Source organism: Thalassophryne amazonica, unplaced genomic scaffold, assembly GCF_902500255.1.
Source record: "Thalassophryne amazonica unplaced genomic scaffold, fThaAma1.1, whole genome shotgun sequence".
Taxonomy (NCBI): domain Eukaryota; kingdom Metazoa; phylum Chordata; class Actinopteri; order Batrachoidiformes; family Batrachoididae; genus Thalassophryne; species Thalassophryne amazonica.
The window spans coordinates 300,483-327,928 of record NW_022986243.1 but is presented as its reverse complement, the minus strand read 5'-3'; the positions used below and the strand labels follow the sequence as shown (position 1 = coordinate 327,928).

General features: G+C 44.9%; 1 protein-coding gene across 2 annotated transcripts in view; it reads right to left on the bottom strand.

Moving 5' to 3' along the window:
* LOC117505764 (tropomyosin alpha-4 chain-like) overlaps positions 1-27,165 on the bottom strand; it is a 117,917-nt gene extending 90,752 nt beyond the window's left edge. The window contains exons 1-2 of one of the 2 annotated variants that reach the window (XM_034165305.1): positions 27,043-27,165; positions 21,223-21,368 (exon numbers count right to left, since the gene is read on the bottom strand). In XM_034165305.1, coding sequence (XP_034021196.1) covers positions 21,223-21,357 — 135 coding nt within the window. In that variant the 5' untranslated portion in view covers positions 21,358-21,368; positions 27,043-27,165. The remainder of the gene's footprint in view (positions 1-21,222; positions 21,369-27,042) is intronic. The other variant, XM_034165306.1, reaches the window with a different exon arrangement.
* Positions 27,166-27,446: the final 281 nt, after the last annotated feature.

Sequence of the window (27,446 nt, the reverse complement as noted above, 5' to 3'; positions counted from 1 at the left end):
TTTCTCTTATCGTGCCCCTGTTCTGTGTAATGATCTCCCTGCGTTAATAAAACAGTCAGATTCTGTGGAGAATTTCAAGTCCAGACTTGCGCTTGGTTTCAGTGCAGAAGGTTCCGGGTTCAAATCCCACCCCTGCCACATTTCTCCATGTAATGTGGAGTTGCGTCAGGAAGGGCATCCGGCGTAAAACCTGTGCCAATTCAACATGCAGATCCACCTTGGATTTGCTGTGGTGACCCCAAGTGCAAACAAGGAGCAGCTGAAGGGACTTACTTTACTATATATATATATATATATTCACCTTGTCTGCATATATAGTGATGGTAAATGCCAAACTAGCAGAACCATTTATATACATATATACACACATATATGCAATTTGTTCTAGCAAGACAGATAGCATGTAGTGCATGAGTGAACATGGTGTGCATGTGTGACCTTTACCTGCCCTTGCTGCTCAGCCTACATTTTATTTAAAGCTAACACATAACTTCTCTCAGGAAGGGGTGACCACCAAAACAACATGACAGACACGCACCAAGACAAGTGACACACCAAAGAGGCGAACCCCAACAATACAACATACCAGAACAAACAACCACACAAAAACAAGCAGTGACAGCTACAGTCTGTTGTCTAGCTAGTGAGCATCCATACCCTATCCTAGGACACCAGAGTCTTGATCTCCTTGAAAACACCCAAAACCGAATTGTGTTGACGGTCACAAACACCTGACCATCCACACACAGAGACCCAAATCACAGCTAAATATCTGATCACTACTGTGGCTGGTGTGTTGGGCCAAGACAAACGTACAGAACCTTACCATATGACATGGACCACTCTCGCATGCCAGGAGCCATATGGTTGATTACATGCAACTGATGGAAAGGGGTCCAGGATGCAGGGCCCCAGGAGAAAGAGGACAGTGGAAGGGCCCAGGGGCCAGGAAGGGCACCCACCAGGGCTACCGAAGCAGCCCGACGAACCACCAAGGGAACGGCCCAGGCAGAGCCAAAACGCACCCTCGGACCCCAACCCGCACACCAAGCCCAAGATCAGGAGACCATCCATGTGAGAGTGGGACAGTAGCCCCCTGCCAAAACCGTAGCCCCCTGCCAAAACCATGGCCCCCATCCCCAATAGCAGGAGTCCACCCCTCCAATGTCATCACAAACACCCCACTGCAACACCCACCTCCCCAACGGTCTGCAGCACCAAGCTCCCCAAGCTCCCAGAGTAGAGCCCCGAGACCACAGCAGCACAGAACAAACGGCCCACACTGGGGCTGTACCGTATAACCTCAAAGTCATATCACGGTATAAACTGAATCCCTTCACGGTAACGTTATATATCACAATATAAACTGAATCCCTTCACGGTAACGTTATATATCACAATATAAACTGAATCCCTTCACGGTAACGTTATATATCACGATATAAACTGAATCCCTTCACGGTAACGGTATATATCACGATATAAACTGAATCCCTTCACGGTAACGGTATATATCACGATATAAACTGAATCCCTTCACGGTAACGGTATATATCAATCAATCAATCAACTTTTTTCTTATATAGCGCCAAATCACAACAAACAGTTGCCCCAAGGCGCTCCATATTGTAAGGCAAGGCCATACAATAATTATGAAAAACCCCAACGGTCAAAACGACCCCCTATGAGCAAGCACTTGGCAACAGTGGGAAGGAAAAACTCCCTTTTAACAGGAAGAAACCTCCAGCAGAACCAGGCTCAGGGAGGGACAGTCTTCTGCTGAGACTGGTTGGGGCTGAGGGAAAAAAACAGAAAAAAGACATGCCGTGAAGGGGGGCAGAGATCGATCACTAATGATTAAATGCAGAGTGATGCATACGGAGCAAAAAGAGAAAGAAACAGTGCATCATGGGAACCCCCCCACAATCTACGTCTAAAGCAGCATAACCAAGGGATGGTCCAGGGTCACCCGATCCAGCCCTAACTATAAGCCTTAGCGAAAAGGAAAGTTTTAAGCCTAATCTTAAAAGTAGAGAGGGTATCTGTCTCCCTGATCTGAATTGGGAGCTGGTTCCACAGGAGAGGAGCCTGAAAGCTGAAGGCTCTGCCTCCCATTCTACTCTTACAAACCCTAGGAACTACAAGTAAGCCCGCAGTCTGAGAGCGAAGCGCTCTAATGGGGTAATATGGTACTACGAGGTCCCTAAGATAAGATGGGACCTGATTATTCAAAACCTTATAAGTAAGAAGAAGAATTTTAAATTCTATTCTAGAATTAACAGGAAGCCAATGAAGAGAGGCCAACACGGGTGAGATATGCTCTCTCCTGCTAGTCCCCGTCAGTACTCTAGCTGCAGCATTCTGAACCAACTGAAGGCTTTTTAGGGAACTTTTAGGACAACCTGATAATAATGAATTACAATAGTCCAGCCTAGAGGAAATAAATGCATGAATTAGTTTTTCAGCATCACTCTGAGACAAGACCTTTCTGATTTTAGAGATATTGCGTAAATGCAAAAAGGCAGTCCTACATAATTGTTTAATATGCGCTTTGAATGGATGGCAGTTTATATCACGATATAAACTGAATCCCTTCACGGTAACGGTATATATCACGATATAAACTGAATCCCTTCACGGTAACGGTATATATCACGATATAAACTTAAGTGTAAATGTGTGTGTTTCTGAATGGGTCCCTTAGCAAAGGTAAATTGATCAAAATAAATAAAAACAACAAAAACAGATGTAATAACGGATGTAATTTTGAGAACATTTATTGTGCAGATCTCAAAACTACAGGTACAATTTGCCAGAAGGTACTTATAAGAGGCAAGCCTAGATTTGATGTTTGGTGAAAGGATTAAATTTATTTACTGCTGGGTCAGAGGCTGAAGTTTCATCTCTTGAACACTAGATGGCACACCCGCTCTGAATACATGAAGCGCTTTCAGGGCGGTCACTTCCTCATTTACAAAACAACCAAGACAAATGAATAAACATACTTATTTACTCATACTTGAAGTCAGTCTGGGTTAATCGTCTCATCCTAGCTGATTCTGTCTTTCTGCTGTGGATAAAAAATCCTTGTGTTATTTAATGTGGCGCTTTTTCAAATGTTGGGTTCAGGACGTGATTGAGCATGCACCTTCCCCCAGTGCTTCCACTGAAACAAATAAATAACGGCTTTGCAAATATCAGCAACAGAACAGGCGTCTCACAAACTTAGATGAACAGCAGTGAGTCACGTCAGCTCAGAACAGCCCTCTCTGCCACAGCAAACGGGTTCACACACACACACACACTTCACAGAGGAGCTTTCCTGGATCGAAAAACTCTGCGGGTGTTCGTCGGTGGAGTCCAAATCTCTGCCGCCGGAAAAAATTATACCGTGTACTGATTAAACTGGTTGTACAACACAGTGTTAGCCCCCACCGATGCCCCAGACATCCCCAGTCACCCGGGGCTGACCCCACATACCACACTGACCCTAAATTGCAGACCCACCTTTGTTATTACAATTAATTTTATGATTTTAAAGGAGACTAACATTTCCCAAAGTAATATTATGGTAAGATACTTGTACTTTCACTCAAGTATCACTATACTTTATACAAGACTGATTTTAGTGCATCGATGGTTAAAAAGAAGTTAGATATTTAATATCAAGGATTTGAGAAACATAGTGGATGAGTATCATCCTTGTTTATGCACAGTACAAAGTGTTACACCTTATTACTGAGGCGTAGTACCTTACAGTGTTTTCTCTGCTTGTGTTTGTCAAATTAAAAGCATCATCAGGACCCTAGAAGCAATCAAAAAGCCTCCACAAGCATTACTGTGTGCCACCAGCAGATGGCAGTGCATTTTCCCTTTTCTCTGTTATTTTCAGAAAAAAAGATTGTTGCATTGTTTAATGATGTTAAAGTTGTTCTATTGTTGTTCTGATGTTATTTCCCAAAAAGTTACATTTGCACTTTACCTGAAAATAAATGTTTTGCCATGAATTGTGTTACGTGTCTAACATCATACTAGTCTTGTATAAAATGCCTCAAAGTGATACTTAAGTACAAGTATCTTACCATAAAATTATTTTGGTAAAAGTTCAAGTCTCCTTGAGTAAAAGTCTTAAGGTATCTGACATTTACTGTACTTCAATCAATCAACTTTTTTCTTATATAGCGCCAAATCACAACAAACAGTTGCCCCAAGGCGCTCCACACTGCAAGGCAAGGCCATACAATAATTATGAAAAACCCCAACAGTCAAAACGACCCCCTATGAGCAAGCACTTGGCCACAGTGGGAAGGAAAAACTCCCTTTTAACAGGAAGAAACCTCCAGCAGAACCAGGCTCAGGGAGGGGCAGTCTTCTGCTGAGACTGGTTGGGGCTGAGGGAAAGAACCAGGAAAAAGAGATCGATCACTAATGATTAAATGCAGAGTGATGCATACGGAGCAAAAAGAGAAAGAAACAGTGCATCATGGGAACCCCCCCACAGTCTACGTCTAAAGCAACATAACCAAGGGATGGTCCAGGGTCACCCGATCCAGCCCTAACTATAAGCCTTAGCGAAAAGGAAAGTTTTAAGCCTAATCTTAAAAGTAGAGAGGGTATCTGTCTCCCTGATCTGAATTGGGAGCTGGTTCCACAGGAGAGGAGCCTGAAAGCTGAAGGCTCTGCCTCCCATTCTACTCTTACAAACCCTAGGAACTACAAGTAAGCCCGCAGTCTGAGAGCGAAGCGCTCTAATGGGGTAATATGGTACTACGAGGTCCCTAAGATAAGATGGGACCTGATTATTCAAAACCTTATAAGTAAGAAGAAGAATTTTAAATTCTATTCTAGCATTAACAGGAAGCCAATGAAGGGAGGCCAACACGGGTGAGATATGCTCTCTCCTGCTAGTCCCCGTCAGTACTCTAGCTGCAGCATTCTGAACCAACTGAAGGCTTTTTAGGGAACTTTTAGGACAACCTGATAATAATGAATTACAATAGTCCAGCCTAGAGGAAATAAATGCATGAATTAGTTTTTCAGCATCACTCTGAGACAAGACCTTTCTGATTTTAGAGATATTGCGTAAATGCAAAAAGGCAGTCCTACATATTTGTTTAATATGCGCTTTGAATGACATATCCTGATAAAAAATAACTCCAAGATTTCTCACAGTATTACTAGAGATCAGGGAAATGCCATCCAGAGTAACGATCTGGTTAGACACCATGCTTCTAAGATTTGTGGGGCCAAGTACAATAACTTCAGTTTTATCTGAGTTTAAAAGCAGGAAATTAGAGGTCATCCATGTCTTTATGTCTGTAAGACAATCCTGCAGTTTAGCTAATTGGTGTGTATCCTCTGGCTTCATGGATAGATAAAGCTGGGTATCATCTGCGTAACAATGAAAATTTAAGCAATACCGTCTAATAATGCTGCCCAAGGGAAGCATGTATAAAGTGAATAAAATTGGTCCTAGCACAGAACCTTGTGGAACTCCATAATTAACTTTAGTCTGTGAAGAAGATTCCCCATTTACATGAACAAACTGTAATCTATTAGACAAATATGATTCAAACCACCGCAGCGCAATGCCTTTAATACCTATGACATGCTCTAATCTCTGTAATAAAATTTTATGGTCAACAGTATCAAAAGCAGCACTGAGGTCCAACAGAACAAGCACAGAGTTAAGTCCACTGTCCGAAGCCATAAGAAGATCATTTGTAACCTTCACTAATGCTGTTTCTGTACTATGATGAATTCTAAAACCTGACTGAAACTCTTCAAATAGACCATTCCTCTGCAGGTGATCAGTTAGCTGTTTTACAACTACCCTCTCAAGAATCTTTGAGAGAAAAGGAAGGTTGGAGATTGGCCTATAATTAGCTAAGATAGCTGGGTCAAGTGATGGCTTTTTAAGTAATGGTTTAATTACTGCCACCTTAAAGGCCTGTGGTACATAACCAACTAACAAAGATAGATTGATCATATTTAAGATTGAAGCATTAAATAATGGTAGGACTTCCTTGAGCAGCCTGGCAGGAATGGGGTCTAATAAACATGTTGATGGTTTGGATGAAGTAACTAATGAAAATAACTCAGACAGAACAATCGGAGAGAAAGAGTCTAACCAAATACCGGCATCACTGAAAGCAGCCAAAGATAACGATACATCTTTGGGATGGTTATGAGTAATTTTTTCTCTAATAGTCAAAATTTTGTTAGCAAAGAAAGTCATGAAGTCATTACTAGTTAAAGTTAATGGAATACTCAGCTCAATAGAGCTCTGACTCTTTGTCAGCCTGGCTACAGTGCTGAAAAGAAACCTGGGGTTGTTCTTATTTTCTTCAATTAGTGATGAGTAGAAAGATGTCCTAGCTTCACGAAGGGCTTTCTTATAGAGCAACAAACTCTTTTTCCAGGCTAAGTGAAGATCTTCTAAATTAGTGAGACGCCATTTCCTCTCCAACTTACGGGTTATCTGCTTTAAGCTACGAGTTTGTGAGTTATACCACGGAGTCAGACACTTCTGATTTAAAGCTCTCTTTTTCAGAGGAGCTACAGCATCCAAAGTTGTCTTCAATGAGGATGTAAAACTATTGACAAGATACTCTAACTCTCTTACAGAGTTTAGGTAGCTACTCTGCTCTGTGTTGGTATATGACATTAGAGAACATAAAGAAGGAATCATATCCTTAAACCTAGTTACAGCGCTTTCTGAAAGACTTCTAGTGTAATGAAACTTATTCCCCACTGCAGGGTAGTCCATCAGGGTAAATGTAAATGTTATTAAAAAATGATCAGACAAAAGGGAGTTTTCAGGGAATACTGTTAAGTCTTCAATTTCCATACCATAAGTCAGAACAAGATCTAAGATATGATTAAAGTGGTGGGTGGACTCATTTACTTTTTGAGCAAAGCCGATAGAGTCTAATAATAGATTAAATGCAGTGTTGAGGCTGTCATTCTCAGCATCTGTGTGGATGTTAAAATCGCCCACTATAATTATCTTATCTGAGCTAAGCACTAAGTCAGACAAAAGGTCTGAAAATTCACAGAGAAACTCACAGTAACGACCAGGTGGACAATAGATAATAACAAATAAAACTGGTTTTTGGACTTCCAATTTGGATGGACAAGACTAAGAGACAAGCTTTCAAATGAATTAAAGCTCTGTCTAGGTTTTTGATTAATTAATAAGCTGGAATGGAAGATTGCTGCTAATCCTCCGCCCCGGCCCGTGCTACGAGCATTCTGACAGTTAGTGTGACTCGGGGGTGTTGACTCATTTAAACTAACATATTCATCCTGCTGTAACCAAGTTTCTGTTAGGCAGAATAAATCAATACGTTGATCAATTATTATATCATTTACCAACAGGGACTTAGAAGAAAGAGACCTAATGTTTAATAGACCACATTTAACTGTTTTAGTCTGTGGTGCAATTGAAGGTGCTATATTATTTTTTCTTTTTGAATTTTTATGCTTAAATAGATTTTTGCTAGTTATTGGTAGTCTGGGAGCAGGCACCGTCTCTACGGGGATGGGGTAATAAGGGGATGGCAGGGGGAGAGAAGCTGCAGAGAGGTGTGTAAGACCACAGCTCTGCCTCCTGGTCCCAACGCTAGACAGTCACAGTTTGGAGGATCCCAAAAAATTGGCCAGATTTGTTGTGTGGGCCGCTGAAGAGGAGGTACTGCTGGCCCACCACCACCAGAGGGCGCCCTGCCTGGAGTGCGGGCTCCAGGCACCAGAGGGCGCTGCCGCATCATGGGAGTAATCTGGGTGACAGCTGTCACCCATCACCAAACACAGCTGTTTCCACTCAGCACCGAGGTATATCAGGAGGACGGCGTCTCCACCTCAGTGCCGAGATATCACCTAAGACCAAGGTAGTATTCTCTGCAGGTATACTTTGCATTATTACTTAAGACTGTCAAAACTGTTTTTCAGGACTGGTGACTACTAAGAACCTTATTCCTTGGATAAGTACTCACCTTCCTGCTGAACTTTGTCAAGAGGTGGAGACGGCTTCTCCCCTCTCTGTAACTGGGTGCGTTCATCCACTCCTGTGTGTTGTTGCTCTCTCCTGCCAGCAGTACCGGATCCGACGAGCGGAGGCAGTGGCCACCTGGGAAGTCGGGACTTGGCGGTTCCAGTATTTCCAGGGTTCGGTGGCAGAGGAGATCTGGGTGGTTCCGGTTCGACTGAGACGGACGTCTCCTACCTTCGAGCCTGCCCACACGACACCAGCGGATTCGACCCTAAATTGTGTTTGTTGTATTACTCTTGCTTGTTCAGTAGTAAATCTTGTTATTTACTTTCTCCATTGTCCGTTCATTGCGCCCCCTGTTGTGGGTCCGTGTTCCAACACTTTCACAACAGGATATCTCGGCGAGCGTCATGGACCCCGAGGGGCGTCAACCGGCTGTTGAACGGCCAATGGAAGACCAAGACGCGGCGGAGGCTTCGGGAGGGGTAATCGGCGAGTTGCAGCGGATCCTCACCGCTTTCACCTCTCGGATCGATTCAATGACCGAGCAATACGTTCTCCTAAACCGCAGGGTGGAGGCTCTCGCCGCACACGTGGAGGCGCGCCCTTCGGGCGCCGCTGCGGCTCTCCCTCCCGAGGACCCTGCGCGTAAAAGTGACGTTCCACTGGTCGTTCAACGGTCCCTTCCTCCGTCCCCAGAAGCATACATAAGCCCTCCAGAACCGTACGGAGGCTGTGTGGAGACGTGCGCGGATTTCCTGATGCAGTGTTCGCTCGTCTTCGCACAGCGTCCCGTGATGTACGTGACTGACGCTAGCAAGGTAGCTTATGTAATAAATCTGCTTCGCGGGGAGGCACGCGCTTGGGCTACAGCGCTCTGGGAGCAGAACTCACGGCTCCTTCATACGTACGTTGGGTTTGTACGGGAGCTCAGAACGGTGTTCGACCATCCCAACAGAGGAGAGTCCGCTTCAACCGCACTACTGTCAATGAGACAGGGGCGTCGGAGCGCAGCTGCCTATGCAGTCGCCTTCCGCATCGCGGCGGCGAGATCCGGCTGGAATAGCACTGCCCTCCGCGCCGCCTTTGTAAACGGACTGTCACTGGTCCTAAAAGAGCATCTGGTGGCGAAGGACGAACCGCGGGACTTAGACGGGCTCATCGATCTAGTCATACGACTCGACAACCGGTTAGAAGAACGCCGTCGGGAACGAGGCGAAGGGCGTGGCCAGGCACGCGTCGTCCCTCTCCCTTCCGGTTCCGATCGAGCACCGCCTTCCCCACGCTCCACAGCCCCTGCACTCCGTGGGGTCACAGCTCCCCCTACTGACGAAGCTAGGGACACGAGTAGGGCAACATTTAGGGCACCAGATGCACAGAGGAAATGGACCCACGGAGCGTGTCTGGTTTGTGGTTCAATAGAGCACCATGTGAGAGACTGCCCCGAGCGGTCAAACGCCAAATGCCCGCCCCTAGAGACTGGGCCAGGGGTGGGTCAAAACATTCACGTGGGACACACCCACATTGCTACACGACTCCCAGTCACGATCCTGTTTGAGGATTCAACCCTGAAGGCCCCAGCACTGGTGGACACGGGCTCTGAGGGGAATCTGCTTGACAGTAGATGGGCCAGGGAGATAGGGCTCCCTCTGGTGGCTCTTACCTCGCCTGTGCAGGTTCGGGCACTGGATGGCTCCCTACTCCCACCAATTACGCACAAGACACCTCCAGTAACTCTGGTGGTGTCAGGTAACCACCGGGAGGTGATCGAGTTCTTCGTGACTAAGGCCACCTCCCGTGTGGTTTTAGGGTTTCCATGGATGCTTAAACACAATCCCCGGATTGATTGGCCGTCCGGGGTAGTGGTTCAGTGGAGCGAAACCTGCCATCGGGAGTGTCTCGGTTCCTCGGTTCCTCCCGGCTCCCAAGCTAAAGAGGAGGTCCGAGTCCCGCCCAATCTGAAGGCGGTGCCAGCGGAGTACCATGACCTCGCTGACGTGTTCAGCAAGGATCTGGCTCTCACGCTTCCTCCCCACCGCCCGTATGATTGTGCCATCGATTTGGTTCCAGGCAGTGAGTTCCCGTCCAGTAGGCTGTACAACCTCTCACGGCCGGAACGCGAATCAATGGAGACCTACATCCGGGACTCATTAGCTGCCGGATTGATCCGGAATTCCACCTCACCGATGGGCGCAGGTTTCTTTTTTGTGGGTAAAAAAGATGGCGGGCTTCGTCCATGCATTGATTACAGGGGGTTGAACGAGATCACGGTTCGCAACCGATACCCGTTGCCCTTGTTGGATTCAGTGTTCACTCCCTTGCATGGAGCCAAAATCTTCACCAAGCTGGATCTTAGAAATGCGTATCATTTGGTTCGGATTCGGAAGGGAGACGAATGGAAGACGGCATTTAACACCCCCTTAGGTCATTTTGAGTACCTGGTCATGCCGTTCGGTCTCACTAACGCTCCCGCGACTTTCCAAGCATTGGTAAACGATGTCTTGCGGGACTTCCTGCACCGGTTCGTCTTCGTATATCTAGACGATATACTCATCTTTTCCCCGGATCCTGAGACTCATGTCCGGCATGTCCGTCAGGTCCTACAGCGGTTGTTGGAGAACCGGCTGTTTGTGAAGGGCGAGAAGTGTGAGTTCCACCGCACTTCTTTGTCCTTCCTGGGGTTTATCATCTCCTCTAACTCCGTCGCCCCGGACCCGGCCAAGGTTGCGGCGGTGAGAGATTGGCCCCAACCTACAAGCCGTAGGAAGCTGCAACAGTTCCTCGGCTTTGCAAATTTCTACAGGAGGTTCATTAAGGGCTACAGTCAGGTAGTTAGCCCCCTGACAGCCCTGACCTCTCCAAAAGTTCCCTTCACCTGGTCGGACCGGTGCGAGGCCGCGTTCAAGGAGTTGAAACGGCGCTTCTCGTCTGCACCAGTTCTGGTGCAGCCCGATCCTAGCCGCCAGTTGGTGGTTGAAGTGGATGCCTCGGACTCAGGGATAGGAGCGGTGCTCTCCCAGAGCGGGAAGACCGATAAGGTCCTTCACCCGTGTGCCTATTTTTCTCGCAGGTTGACCCCCGCTGAGCGGAATTATGACGTCGGCAATCGGGAACTCCTTGCTGTGAAAGAGGCCCTCGAAGAGTGGAGACATCTGTTGGAGGGAACAGCCGTGCCATTCACGGTTTTCACTGACCATCGGAACCTGGAGTACATCAGAACCGCCAAGCGTCTGAACCCCAGGCAAGCCCGCTGGTCACTGTTCTTTGGCCGTTTTGACTTCCGGATCACCTACCGCCCCGGGACCAAGAATCAGAGATCGGATGCATTGTCCCGGGTGCACGAAGATGAGGTCAAAACGGAACCGTCGGATCCCCCGGATCCCATCATCCCGGAGTCCGCTATCGTGGCCGCCCTCACCTGGGACGTGGAGAAGACCGTCCGGGAGGCCCTGACCCGTGTCCCGGACCCCGGAAACGGACCAAAAAACAGACTATACGTCCCACCAGAAGCTAGGGCTGCAGTCCTGGACTTCTGTCACGGTTCTAAGCTCTCCTGTCACCCAGGGGTGCGAAGGACCGTGGCAGTCGTCCGGCAACGCTTCTGGTGGGCATCCCTGGAGACCGACGTCCGGGACTACATCCAGGCCTGTACCACCTGTGCCAGGGGCAAGGCAGATCATAGAAAAACCTCAGGGCAACTACAGCCATTGCCCGTGCCTCATCGCCCCTGGTCCCACATCGGCCTGGATTTCGTCACGGGTCTCCCGCCGTCCCAGGGAAACACTGTCATCTTCACGATAGTGGACCGTTTCTCCAAGGCGGCCCACTTCGTGGCTCTCCCGAAGCTCCCTACGGCCCAGGAGACAGCGGACCTCCTGGTCCACCACGTCGTCCGTCTGCATGGCATACCATCAGACATCGTCTCCGATCGTGGTCCCCAGTTCACCTCACATGTCTGGAGGAGTTTCTGCCGGGAACTGGGGGCCACGGTCAGCCTCTCGTCTGGGTACCACCCCCAGACCAACGGGCAGGCAGAGCGGGCGAATCAAGAACTGGAGCAGACACTTCGCTGTGTGACAGCCGCGCACCCGACGGCCTGGAGTACCCATCTGGCCTGGATCGAGTACGCCCACAACAGCCAAGTGTCATCAGCCACCGGCCTCTCCCCGTTTGAGGCGTGCTTGGGGTATCAGCCCCCCTTGTTTCCGGTGGTTGAGGGAGAGGTCGGTGTGCCCTCGGTCCAGGCCCACCTACGGAAGTGCCGTCGGGTGTGGCGGGCCGCCCGCTCTGCTTTGTTGCAGGCCCAGACGAGGGCGAAGAAACATGCAGACCGGCGACGGGCCCCGGCTCCCAAGTATCGTCCTGGGCAGGAGGTCTGGTTATCCACCAAGGACATTCCCCTACAGGTTACCTCTCCTAAACTGCAAGAACGATACATCGGACCATATAAAATCCTCAAAGTCATCAACCCCGCCGCAGTGAGGCTCCAGCTCCCGGCCTCACTGCGGATCCATCCAGTTTTCCATGTTTCCCGGATCAAGCCTCTTCGCACCTCACCCCTCTGCACCCCGGGTCCGGCACCGCCTCCTGCCCGGATCATCGACGGAGCACCGGCTTGGACTGTCCGCCGGCTCCTTGACGTCCGTCGGATGGGCCGGGGTTTTCAGTATCTGGTGGACTGGGAGGGGTACGGCCCCGAGGAGCGCTCCTGGGTGAAGAAGGGCTTCATCCTGGACCCGGCCCTCCTGGCCGACTTCTACCGTCGCCATCCGAACAAGCCCGGCCGTGCGCCAGGAGGCGCCCGTTGAGGGGGGGGTCCTGTTGTGTGGGCCGCTGAAGAGGAGGTACTGCTGGCCCACCACCACCAGAGGGCGCCCTGCCTGGAGTGCGGGCTCCAGGCACCAGAGGGCGCTGCCGCATCATGGGAGTAATCTGGGTGACAGCTGTCACCCATCACCAAACACAGCTGTTTCCACTCAGCACCGAGGTATATCAGGAGGACGGCGTCTCCACCTCAGTGCCGAGATATCACCTAAGACCAAGGTAGTATTCTCTGCAGGTATACTTTGCATTATTACTTAAGACTGTCAAAACTGTTTTTCAGGACTGGTGACTACTAAGAACCTTATTCCTTGGATAAGTACTCACCTTCCTGCTGAACTTTGTCAAGAGGTGGAGACGGCTTCTCCCCTCTCTGTAACTGGGTGCGTTCATCCACTCCTGTGTGTTGTTGCTCTCTCCTGCCAGCAGTACCGGATCCGACGAGCGGAGGCAGTGGCCACCTGGGAAGTCGGGACTTGGCGGTTCCAGTATTTCCAGGGTTCGGTGGCAGAGGAGATCTGGGTGGTTCCGGTTCGACTGAGACGGACGTCTCCTACCTTCGAGCCTGCCCACACGACACCAGCGGATTCGACCCTAAATTGTGTTTGTTGTATTACTCTTGCTTGTTCAGTAGTAAATCTTGTTATTTACTTTCTCCATTGTCCGTTCATTGCGCCCCCTGTTGTGGGTCCGTGTTCCAACACTTTCACAACAAGATTTCTAGAAATGAGAGCTGCTCCCTCTAAAGTGGGATGGATGCCGTCTCTCCTAACAAGACCAGGTTTTCCCCAGAAGCTTTGCCAATTATCAATGAAGCCCACCTCATTTTTTGGACACCACTCAGACAGCCAGCAATTCAAGGAGAACATGCGGCTAAACATGTCACTCCCGGTCTGATTGGGGAGGGGCCCAGAGAAAACTACAGAGTCCGACATTGTTTTTGCAAAGTTACACACCGATTCAATGTTAATTTTAGTGACCTCCGATTGGCGTAACCGAGTGTCATTACTGCCGACGTGAATTACAATCTTACCAAATTTACGCTTAGCCTTAGCCAGCAATTTCAAATGTCCTTCGATGTCGCCTGCTCTGGCCCCCGGAAGACAATTGATAATGGTTGCTGGTGTCGCTAACTTCACATTTCTCAAAACAGAGTCGCCAATAACTAGAGTTTGATCCTCGGCGAGTGTATCGTCGAGTGGGGAAAAACGGTTAGAGATGTGAACGGGTTGACGGTGTACACGGGGCTTCTGTTTAGGGCTACGCTTCCTCCTCACAGTCACCCAGTCAGCCTGCCTTCCCGACTGCACGGGGTCTGCCAGGGGGGAACTAACGGCGGCTAAGCTACCTTGGTCCGCACCGACTACAGGGGCCTGGCTAGCTGTAGAATTTTCCACGGTGCGGAGCCGAGCCTCCAATTCGCCCAGCCTGGCCTCCAAAGCTACGAATAAGCTGCACTTATTACAAGTACCATTACTGCTAAAAGAGGCCGAGGAATAACTAAACATTTCACACCCAGAGCAGAAAAGTACGGGAGAGACAGGAGAAGCCGCCATGCTAAAACGGCTACGCTAAGCTAGCGGATTCCCAAACAGGGAATCCGACACTAGACAGGCTGTGGAGCAGCACAGGTAACGCACAACAGTGCTAAAATAAAATAAAAATCCACTAGACAGGCTGTGGAGCAGCACAGGTAACGCACGACAACAGTGCTAAAAAATAAAATAAAAATCCACTGGACAGGCTGTGGAGCAGCACAGGCAACGCACGACAACAGTGCTAAAACAAAATAAAAATCCACTGGACAGGCTGTGGAGCAGCACAGGTAACGCACGACAACTGTGCTAAATCAAAATCCACTGGACAGGCTGTGGAGCAGCACAGGTAACGCACGACAACAGTGCTAAAACAAAATAAAAATCCACTAGACAGGCTGTGGAGCAGCACAGGTAACGCACAACAACAGTGCTAAAAAATAAAATAAAATAAAAATAAAAATCCACTGGACAGGCTGTGGAGCAGCACAGGCAATGCACGACAACAGTGCTAAATAAAAATCCACTGGACAGGCTGTGGAGCAGCACAGGCAACGCACGACAACAGCGCTAAATAAAAATCCACTGGACAGGCTGTGGAGCAGCACAGGTAACGCACGACAACAGCGCCAAATAAAAATCCACTGGACAGGCTGTGGAGCAGCACAGGTAACGCACGACAACAGTGGTAAAAAATAAAATAAAAATCCACTGGACAGGCTGTGGAGCAGCACAGGTAACACACGACAACAGTGGTAAAAAATAAAATAAAAATCCACTAGACAGGCTGTGGAGCAGCACAGGTAACACACGACAACAGTGCTAAAAAAAAAAAATCAAAATCCACTGGACAGGCTGTGGAGCAGCACAGGTAACGCACGACAACAGTGGTAAAAAATAAAATAAAAATCCACTAGACAGGCTGTGGAGCAGCACAGGTAACACACGACAACAGTGCTAAAAAAAAAAATCAAAATAAAAATCCACTGGACAGGCTGTGGAGCAGCACAGGTAACGCACGACAACAGTGGTAAAAAATAAAATAAAAATCCACTGGACAGGCTGTGGAGCAGCACAGGTAACACACGACAACAGTGGTAAAAAATAAAATAAAAATCCACTAGACAGGCTGTGGAGCAGCACAGGTAACACACGACAACAGTGCTAAAAAAAAAAAATCAAAATCAAAATCCACTGGACAGGCTGTGGAGCAGCGCAGGTAACACACGACAACAGTGCCAAAAAATAAAATAAAAATCCACTGGACAGGCTGTGGAGCAGCACAGGTAACACACGACAACAGTGGTAAAAAATAAAATAAAAATCCACTGGACAGGCTGTGGAACAGCACAGGTAACGCACGACAACAGTGCTAAAAAATAAAATAAAAATCCACTGAACAGGCTGTGGAGCAGCACAGGCAACGCACGACAACAGTGCTAAAAAATAAAATAAAAATCCACTGAACAGGCTGTGGAGCAGCACAGGTAACGCACGACAACAGCGCTAAAATAAAATAAAAATCCACTGAACAGGCTGTGGAGCAGCACAGGTAACACACGACAACAGTGCTAAAAAATAAAATAAAAATCCACTGAACAGGCTGTGGAGCAGCACAGGTAACACACGACAACAGTGCTAAAAAATAAAATAAAAATCCACTGAACAGGCTGTGGAGCAGCACAGGTAACACACGACAACAGTGCTAAAAAATAAAATAAAAATCCACTGGACAGGCTGTGGAACAGCACAGGTAACGCACGACAACAGTGCTAAAAAATAAAATAAAAATCCACTGAACAGGCTGTGGAGCAGCACAGGCAACGCACGACAACAGCGCTAAAATAAAATAAAAATCCACTGAACAGGCTGTGGAGCAGCACAGGTAACACACGACAACAGTGCTAAAAATAAAATAAAAATCCACTGAACAGGCTGTGGAGCAGCACAGGTAACACACGACAACAGTGCTAAAAAATAAAATAAAAATCCACTAGGCAAGCTGTGGAGCAGCACGACAACAGTGCTATAAAATAAAACAAAAATAAAAACGAAAGCGTTAGCAAGCTAGTTAGCCTGCCAACGCTGATGAAGGCCAGCTGATAAAAGAGCTCCGTCGCGATGCTTCGACCGTTAGAGGTCTTCCTTAGGCGTTGGAGCACGGTGAAAAAGTAAAAAAAAGTAAAAAAGTAATAAAGTCTTGAAAAAGACTTAATTCAAAGAACTCAAACAGCTCAGTTCAAACAGCTAACAGATACAGCAGAACACCGCTGTGCTCCGGAACAGGAAGTCAACTGTGATGACTGTGTCAAAGTCCAACACCAAATCCACTCCCTTTAACATCAATGAATTTTCAAATAATTGTCATCATAAACATACTTTTACAGCTGCTCACAAGAAGGAAAGGACATGCAACTGTTTTATCAAGCCATGACAATGTAAACATGACAAATTACCTTTTTAGATGGCTCCAAATGCTTTCTTCAGCTCGTTCAGCACATGCGCAAGAACAGCTGTGGCTGGAGCGCTCCACTGTGATTAAGGAAGCGATTAGAGCCATTTTCAACAGCCAACAAAATAATTATTTTATATACGCAGCATCCAGTGCAGAGCGCGTGGCAGTCGATGGAACAAAGCACAGCCTCCAGCTGGGAACACAGTGGGGGGGTCATCATGATGATGTGCGTGCAAGTGCGCAGATCAAAGTCGTGCAAGTGTCAGGGGGCCTTAAGTCATCAAGGTTTGGAAAGTCCCCAGATATAGCGAGAAAGTTGCCAAGTTGGCAACTCTACACTCAGTGGCACTTCGTCTTTTTTAAAGCTTAAGACAATTAAATATTCAGTAAGAAGACTTTCTGAAAGGTTTTACATAAAAATGACAAATCATTTTTAATATTTTTCAACAATCTTAAGCCTCTGGGGTCCAAGAGCATTTTTTGGACAGTTCACTCGCCTGGCATAAATGTTTAATTATGGTTGTTAACAGGTGTCCCTGCATCCCACAATCAAGTTTCATGTCTCTTTTTTTTCAGGACAACCTGTACTTTCAGAATATATATGCTATAGTTGTGTTTTATGTGTAATAAAGGAAAAAGTGGAAAATAATTTTCCACACACATTTATTCAAAACACACAGTAAACTATAATAAACAACTGTTTTGACACTTTGTAAAGGTAATTTGAGGTCTTGTGTGAAAGACTGTACAACAAAAAGGTTCAAACAATAACCACAAATGCACATTTTGAACAATATATTCAAAATGGTTTATGTGTTTTGTTTGTCTTCATCTCAAAGCAATTTCTGTCTGCTATTACACAAAGGTCACGTCACAAAGTTCTACAATGAAGTTGACTGTGTGTGTTGACTGTGGCTGCACTGTGAAAGCAGCTTTCACACTTCGAGGCTCATTCACACTCTGAGGAGAGGCCCCTCCCCCCTCACTCCATTGCTTTACGCCGCAGCGAGAGAGCTTGCCACAGGCTTATTCAATAACATTCACAGGTAATGAGGAGTGGAGCATCTCTAAAACTCTCACACTCTGTGTTTGAGCACGTGAGATTGTCATCAGAGGCCCTCCGTCTGCTCCCTTTCACTAATGGTGCAGGGCGCATTGGAGCAAGCAGCCAGATGGCTATTCAAACAGGCCAACTAGTAACACATCACTGCTAAAAAAAAAAAAACAATCTTGGTTTATCACGTGAAGTAAATCTGCCCTACGATTGGATTTTGGAAAACCATGTGACGGTGAACCAATTCCGATTGGACACTCAGATTGTGCACCTCATCACACAGCTTCTATGAAGAGTACAAAGATGGTGGATGGCTGGCTCGAAAGTCCGCGGAGTTAACTTTTTAGCAAAAAAAAAAAAAGAAGTTTCTATCTCATATCATTAAAAAGTTATTTATAATTTAGTAAAGCTTGGTCTCAGCCGCCGTATATGATGGCGTCGGCCCCAGAGGGTTAACTCAATGTCTGATGACCAATGCGTCGCCTGTCCTTATTTTCTTCTATATTTAATACATTTTTTTCTCTGTGTACATGTTTTTGAATTTTTAGTATTATTTAATTTAGGTCTTAATATTTTCATCTATTTTGCTTTGTTTTCCTCTGTTATTTTTATTTAGTATGTAAATATAAAAAGAAAATGTGGCTTGTTTTTCTTTTGCTTTAACATGCATAATATTTTGACAATGTAATTATCAGACTGTTATTTATGTTTCAACTATGGTTCTGTTCGTCAAAATGATAACTTGTTAATAATTTGTGTCTTATGCATGGATGCTTAGGATGAGAAAAAAAAAAGACAGCAATCCAAAGTCTTGGTAAATTAAAAGACAGCAACTATTCGCAGCAAAGCGGAAAGGGGGGGAAGGGGGGTCTGGGGGATGCCCCCCTGGACATTTTAAGAATTTAAGTGCCCTGTGGTGCATTATTTGGATTAAATTTGGACTTGAAACAGCTGTTAAATTTCTCTTGTGATCTCATGCAGTATGGCATGTTGTACCATCCTGTAGGAGTATATACACAATAGTTTACAAATATAGTTAACTCATGCAAAAAACTTAATTGATTTAGTTTGGTTTTCATTGGGCTCAAAGACTAGGCAATTAAAATCTCAATATTCAAAGAACTAGTTAACTTCGAAATTGCTTTCAGACTAGATAAAGATACATAACATTCTGCTTAAGATCAACTGACTTTTGTATGTCATCACAGATGACATTACCATGTATACATACTATTATAGTAAATACATATACAGTCAGCCTGTTTGTCTGCTCTGAACACTGACATGACATCTAATCAGTCATTCTATACCGATTCAGATTCAGGAACAAAAGAAAAAAAATAAAATAAAATTAATTCTGCTAAATTACAGGGCTGTGAAATGAAAATTATGAAATCTGAGGAAAATTTGCAAGGGGTCTTGGAGGGGGGGGGTGCACAGCATCCAGGAGCCGGGGTCTAGGGCCCTAATGGGGCCCCAGAATTAAATTTTTATCTAATGAAACTTTTTCAGCATCTCCTGGAAGAACAAATCTCAAAATTAGTGGATATTTAAATGATCCTACATTCAACCTTTTATTTGACCTGTCAGTGATGATGTTGAAATAACAGAATATGACGTGGAAGTAGGACCTGGAATGATTTTCCTTTTAATTGTAAACCAAATTATACATTAACTCAGAACAATTAAACTACATGAAATTCATACAGACTGAAAAGACTGTTACAGCATTTCAAAAACCAGAGCTAAAGATTGGAGAATATTTGGAAAATCAGAATAAAATATCAATAACATACCTTATAGTAAAAAGTCACTTATATTCTTGTGTAAATTCATGCAGCCTAAATCCATTCAAAGCCACAATGTCTTTTTTACAATGAAAGAAAGTCTAGATTAGTGAAAATGTCACATAATCTTGTCTAAAATCCTGTTGGAACAGCGGAATGTTTATTTTCCAGGGAGATAAAAATTCTTACCGTGCTTCCTGAGAGGGCACAGTTCACTTTTCCCGTTTCTTTTCTTTCAGGTGTGTTGATGAAGCCAGCGACGATTCCACAGATTCTTGTCCTTATAAGACACTTGTTCAAACCATCTTTCTCGCCATCTTCTCTCTGTGCGACATCGCTCCGTGACACAGACATGCTGCACAAATCTTTTAAAAACTTGAAAGCTCTAAAAGTTTGGGATGTCCACATGCTACGTTTAGCTTAAGCGGCGCACAAGAGCAACACAGCGTCGCCGCAGCAACCAACCAGTCCTGCTTTACGACAACTGTCATAACAGCTACGCTTTGAGTGGCATTTTTCCTCTGTGAAAGTCCGCGGATCCGAGGAAATTGATTTGTATCTGTAACACACAGATCAGTGTTCGCGGACATATAAAACTTACACGATGTCGTAAAAAAAGAGAACGCTTTGCGATAAGCATTTTAAAAACTCAGTGATGTTCACGATTAAAGAGTACATCACCAACACCCCACCCCACCCCCGCCCATGATGAAATCCGTGGAGTTTTCAAAGCCCTGAAATTATCTCCTATAAGTTCATCTGAACATTAAATCATCAACATACCTGTGTTTGTGACGAATTGTGAAGTTAAAAGCGAAATGAACGACGAACTGGTGAACGGGTAGAAATTTTGTTGAAGACAGATTTGGCGCAGGAAGCTCAGAAAGCTGTCTGGGACATGGAGACATACCGCACTATGCCTTGTCTCGCACCGCTAATGTAAAAGCGTAAAGAGAATCTGCGGTGGTAGAGTCGCCGCTATTTTTAACCAATCAAAATGCATGTCGTCTTCACGCTGCGGATTCTGAGATGGCCGCCTCCATCTCTGGTAAACACACCACTATTTTATGATAAATTTCTCAGTGATTTGGAGTTTTTCCCCTAAAATACCATTTCACGGATTTGAGGAAATAAAAATTAAAGTTTTGCTAATTCTTTTAGACGGCAGGATTTTGCAAAAAAGACGGAAATCCATCCAAAGATGGCGAATAAGCATCCATGCTTATGAGAATTTTGTCTTGGTGAGCCATTTTTCCTAAAAAAAACAAACATTGGAGAATGGTATGTTACAAAGCTGCACATAATCAAAGGGACAATAACCCAACAATCAAAGAAAGAAGAGGAAGAGGAGAAAGCTGAAGTGGAGGTCAATGAAGATCTGAAAGGATCAGGAGCCGAGTCTGCAGCAGGCTCTGGACCAGAACCACACAGGGACAACATGAAAAGAAAGAATTGTCTTCTGCAATAGGAGACAGAATGTTTCATAATGCAACAAATGAGATAAAAGTAAAATCTAATTTAGATCCAGAAAAACACACAAATTCATCAGAAGCGGAACCAAGCTGCTCCTCTCCTACCTGCTCCCTGCTCCTCTTCTGCTCCTCCAGTTGTCTCTGCAGGCTTTCTGCTCGCTCTTCAGCTTCATCTGCCTGCTGCTGCAAGACTTTGATCTTGTTCTTCACGGCCACAATGCTGTTGGCACTGCAGCTCATACTGTCGTCTGCTGCAGGGGTCAGCACACCAACATCCATTCAAATCAAATCAAATCAATTTTATATATATAGCGCCAAATCACAACAAACAGTTGCCCCAAGGCGCTTTATATTGTAAGGCAAGGCCATACAATAATTACGGAAAAACCCCAACCGTCAAAACGACCCCCTGTGAGCAAGCACTTGGCGACAGTGGGAAGGAAAAACTCCCTTTTAACAGGAAGAAACCTCCAGCAGAACCAGGCTCAGGGAGGGGCAGTCTTCTGCTGGGACTGGTTGGGGCTGAGGGAGAGAACCAGGAAAAAGACATGCTGTGGAGGGGAGCAGAGATCAATCACTAATGATTAAATGCAGAGTGGTGCATACAGAGCAAAAAGAGAAAGAAACACTCAGTGCATCATGGGAACCCCCCAGCAGTCTAAGTCTATAGCAGCATAACTAAAGGGATGGTTCAGGGTCACCTGATCCAGCCCTAACTAGGGATGGGTATCGCGAACCGGTTCCTTTCGGGTATCGTTAAGAAATGATTTCACCGACATCAATAAGCTTTGTGCTTAACGATTCTGTTATCGGTCCTTCAGAGTGGCCGTTGTTTTGGTGGGTGTTTGTCAGGAAAATGATCATTTCTCTACATTGATTACAGACCCTGTAGCGGGTCCTTAATCAACTTTTCTGCAGTGCGGCTTTGCTTTGAACCTTGAACCAATCAAAGCGTGGTTCGCAGATTGAAGCAATGCTTCGGTCGATTGCTTTGTTTATTTCTTTCTTTCGCTTAATTTTCCCCGCTAAAACCCTAAAGAGCATACGTCTGTGAGTATTATTTACCTTTTCTATGTTAAACCGACCTGTTATGGTCTTCTGAAACAGTTGATAGATGTATTTTATAACTTAAAAACGGGAGAGATGCTAACGCGTTAGCATGTCTATGGCATTTTCAATGTTAAAAGTTAACATTTAGCATTTGCAGCCGTCATCACGTTCGGGTGCATTTGTTTTCAAATTGTAATATTCCTTAAATTTATTTCTGCTTATATATTAATAATCTAATGATTATTATTTACAATTTTAGAGAAAGAGACAAAAAGAACCTGAATAGAAACACAACAGAAAAAATATAATAGCAACTAACAATGACAATAAATAAATAAATAACAGAAATAAATGTTTCCTGTGAACACCTAGTGACTCTTACTCCTCCATTTCATCCCTGTCTTATTTAAGTTTAATGACAGTTTGTTTTGGTCAAACCATATTTTCAGTTTATTAATTTCTTCAGTGATTTCCTCCAGAACTTTCTGCCAAACTAGAAAACTGCTGCATCCAAGTAAGAGCAGAATACTACTGGAATGAATCTGAATAAGGAAAGTTGTTTTTTTTCTCACTAAATGGATGCTGCACTCACTGCAATTTATCGTCTGGAATAGTCCGATTGCATTTCAGAGCTTCTAGAATTGAAACATTTTCGGGCAGGTCGTGTTGGGGGGTAATTTTGGGTTTCAGCTTTTTTTGTTTTTCACCACTTTCATCCCTGAATATGAGTTGTGATTCACTTTATTACTAACTGGGACTCCTGTCTCGTTGCGAGAAAGAAACGAGAATCATCCTCCGTTCTGTTCACACAGCTCCAAATGTTGAGCGGCTCTCTGACAAGTCAAGATAGAACGATAGAATCCAGTCTGAATTAATAACTTCAAAGTGAAACACAGTTTTGTCTATTTTTATTTATGTCCAGAGATCAAGGATACAGTGACCAATTTCATATTTATTTACTTTAAGACTCAAGGAAATACACAGAAAACCTGTAAAGCCTACTTTTAGTACAAAATTCACGAGGTATCGATAAGGGAATCGATGAGGAATCGGATAGATAAGCAGAATCGTTTATGGCATCGATATCGATAAAACCTTAGCAATACCCATCCCTAGCCCTAACTATAAGCTTTAGCAAAAAGGAAAGTTTTAAGCCTAATCTTAAAAGTAGAGAGGGTGTCTGTCTCCCTGATCCGAATTGGGAGCTGGTTCCACAGGAGAGGAGCCTGAAAGCTGAAGGCTCTGCTTCGCATTCTACTCTTAAAAACCTTAGGAACTACAAGTAAGCCTGCAGTCTGAGAGCGAAGCGCTGTATTCAGTGTCATACTGTGCACTTAAGTCCAAAAACTGCACCCTTGTTTCTGCTAAATTTACCCTGAGTTAGCGATTCGGACTTCAGCAACATACTGGACGGTTCATGAGTGAACTCCTGCTCACAGTGTGACACAACAAAGACTACAACACTGCTGACAAGTAGGATCAGAGTCACTGGCTCACATGTTCTCAGCACAGTTACTTGTTTCACTGACAATCTGGCAACACGACTGTTCTCCCTCAGGCATGACGCAACAACCACAGTGTTGCGCAAACCAGGCTTTGCTTGTGATATCAGCTGAAGATCTGAAACCACAGGCACAGCGGCTGACGGTTTAACCGCCTCAGAAAGCCGGCCCTGCTGTGAACCAACCACCTTTAGAAGTGCTGAAGCTTGCAGGAACCTCAAGCTGGCAGGCCAGACCAACCTACAGCCCTGTAGGCACACAACTGTCTCATAAACACAACCCCTGGCAATAATTATGGAATCACCGGCCTCGGAGGATGTTCATTCAGTTGTTTAATTTTGTAGAAAAAAGCAGATCACAGACATGACACAAAACTAAAGTCATTTCAAATGGCAACTTTCTGGCTTTAAGAAACACTATAAGAAATCAGGAAAAAAAAATTGTGGCAGTCAGTAACGGTTACTTTTTTAGACCAAGCAGAGGGAAAAAAATATGGACTCACTCAATTCTGAGGAATAAATTATGGAATCACCCTGTAAATTTTCATCCCCAAAACTAACAGATGCATCAAATCAGATCTGCTCATTAGTCTGCATCTAAAAAGGAGTGATCACACCTTGGAGAGCTGTTGCACCAAGTGGACTGACATGAATCATGGCTCCAACACGGGAGATGTCAATTGAAACAAAGGAGAGGATTATCAAACTCTTAAAAGAGTGTAAATCATCACGCAGTGTTGCAAAAAGATGTTGGTTGTTCACAGTCAGCTGTGTCTAAACTCTGGACCAAATACAAACAACATGGGAAGGTTGTTAAAAGGCAAACATACTGGCAGACAAGGAAGACATCAAAGCTGTCAAGACAGAAACTTAAAGCAATATGTCTCAAACTCGAAAATGCACAACAAAACAAATGAGGAACGAATGGGAGGAAACTGGAGTCAACGTCTGTGACCGAACTGTAAGAAACCACCTAAAGGAAATGGGATTTACATACAGAAAAGCTAAACGAAAGCCATCATTAACACCTAAACAGAAAAAACAAGGTTACAATGGGCTAAGGAAAAGCAATGGTGGACTGTGGATGACTGGATTAAAGTCATATTCAGTGATGAATCTCAAATCTGCATTGGGCAAGGTGATGATGCTGGAACTTTTGTTTGGTGCCGTTCCAATGAGATTTATAAAGATGACTGCCTGAAGAGAACATGTAAATTTCCACAGTCATTGATGATATGGGGCTGCATGTCAGGTAAAGGCACTGGGGAGATGGCTGTCATTACATCATCAATAAATGCACAAGTTTACGTTGATATTTTGGACACTTTTCTTATCCCATCAATTGAAAGGATGTTTGGGGATGATGAAATCATTTTTCAAGATGATAATGCATCTTGCCATAGAGCAAAAACTGTGAAACATTCCTTGCAAAAAGACACAATAGGGTCAATGTCATGGCTGCAAATAGTCCGGATCTTAATCCAATTGAAAATCTTTGGTGGAAGTTGAAGAAAATGGTCCATACAAGGCTCCAACCTGCAAAGCTGATCTGGTAACAGCAATCAGAGAAAGTTGTAGCCAGATTGATGAAGAGTACTGTTTGTCACTCATTAAGTCCATGCCTCAGAGCCTGCAAGCTGTTATAAAAGCCAGAGGTGGTGCAACAAAATACTAGTGATGTGTTGGAGCGTTCTTTTGTTTTCATGATTCCATAATTTTTTCCTCAGAATTGAGTGATTCCATATTTTTTTCCTCAGAATTGAGTGAGTCCATATTTTTTCCCTCTGCTTGGTCTAAAAAAGTAACCGTTACTGACTGCCACAATTATTTTTCCTCATTTCTTATAGTGTTTCTTAAAGCCAGAAAGTTGCCATTTGAAATGACTTTAGTTTTGTGTCATGTCTGTGATCTGCTTTTTTTTCTACAAATTAAACAACTGAATAACATCCTCCGAGGCCGGTGATTCCATAATTTTTGCCAGGGGTGTACTTTCACCACTTCTACTCTTGTAACTGCACTATTCCACTGGGCCCCCTCTCATTCACACACATGGACTCAGTCTTGCTTCTACTGACTTTCCTTCCCCTTCTCTCCAAAGCATATCTCCACCTCTCCAGACAAGACTCAGCCTGCTCGCTACTCTCACTACAGATCATAATGTCATCTGCAACATCATAGTCCATGGGGACTCCTGTCAGGTTGGACGGATGAGATCAGACCCATCACCACTGCAAACATGAAAGGACTCAGAGCTGATCCTTGGTGTAATCCCACCTCCGCCTTGAATGAGCCTGTCATTCCAACCTGCGCATCTCACTGCTGTCACACTATTCTTGTACATGTCCTGCCACTACCGTCACATGCTTCTCTGCCACGCCAGGCTTCCTCATACATATATACCACAGCTCTTCTCTTGACACCCTGTCATAAGCTTTCTCTAAATTCACAAACCACACAATGTAACTCCTTCTGGCTTTCTCTATACTTCTCCATCAGTATTGTCACAGCAAACATGCCATCTGTAGTGCTCTTTCTTGAAATGAAATCATATTGCTGCTCACAGATCTTCACCTGTTTTCTAAGCCTAGCTTCTACTACTCTTTCCCACAACTTCATGTTGTGGCTGATTAACATTATGCCTCTGTAGTTACTGCAGCTCTGCACATCACCCTTGTTCTTAAAAATCAGAACAAGCACACTTTGTCTCCACTCCTCAGGAATCCTCTCACTTTCCAAGATTTTACTAAACAATCTGGTTCGTAAACATTTGTGTGAGAATGCCATTGGCACCAACTGCCATCCGTACTAAACCCTTGCACTTCCTTCTTTGTACATCATCAGCCGTCTGTCTCGTTTTCCTCATTCACCAGCTCCTCAAAATTCTCCCTCCACTTTCTCAACACTTTCCAGCACATCCTTTACCAGTCTAACTTGCTGCCACATCGTCCTCCCTTCCTTCGTGTTTAACTTCACGATATGCCTTTTACTCATCTTGTATCGTTTCTCTTTCGCCTAACTCGATCTTTTTGTACTTCGTCATCAAATGCATCAACGCCAGCCTGAACACTGCCCCCTACGGCCCTAAAGCATTTTAAGGAGAAGCACAAGTTAAAAAAAATCTCAATAGTCACATAATACTTTAAGTATCCATATGAGTTAGCTCAAGATCAAATAATCCGAACCTTGAAACATCTGAAAAGTTATTTTGCTTGACAGCTTCACCTTTTAAAGAGAAACAGCCGCATTAGCATGCTATTAGCCTCGTTTGCTGAAGCTAGCGAACCCTGAAAAAAGTGTTCGCGGCCTAAATAACTGCTCGCAGCTGTTTTGTTCTATGAGCATCGAACGCTAATCACGTCAGCGTTTAACTTTACCGTAACAGCGTCCGAGTCGACTGTAACACAAGAACCGATCCGGATCCTGGAACTACGGAGTTAAGTGAAGCCGTCAGTCGCCATGTTGCTACTCCCTCACAAACAAAACGAAACCAGACGACCACAACAAAGTGAAAAGACGCAACAAAGACACGCGGTCTGTACAAAAACAATAAACTCTTCCATAAAACGGCATTGTGGTGCCGCTTTAACAGAATAACGTCAAATGTGATGATTGATTTTCTTTGATTTTTGTGTCCTTCAGGACCAAATAATAAACTTGAGATTTCCATATTTCACCTGAATTCAACACTTAATTTGGACACGCCCCCCACGGCTCAGCGCTGCAGTGACGTCATCACTGAACTCCTGTCTTATCAAAAATCAACAGTTTGAGCCGTAAG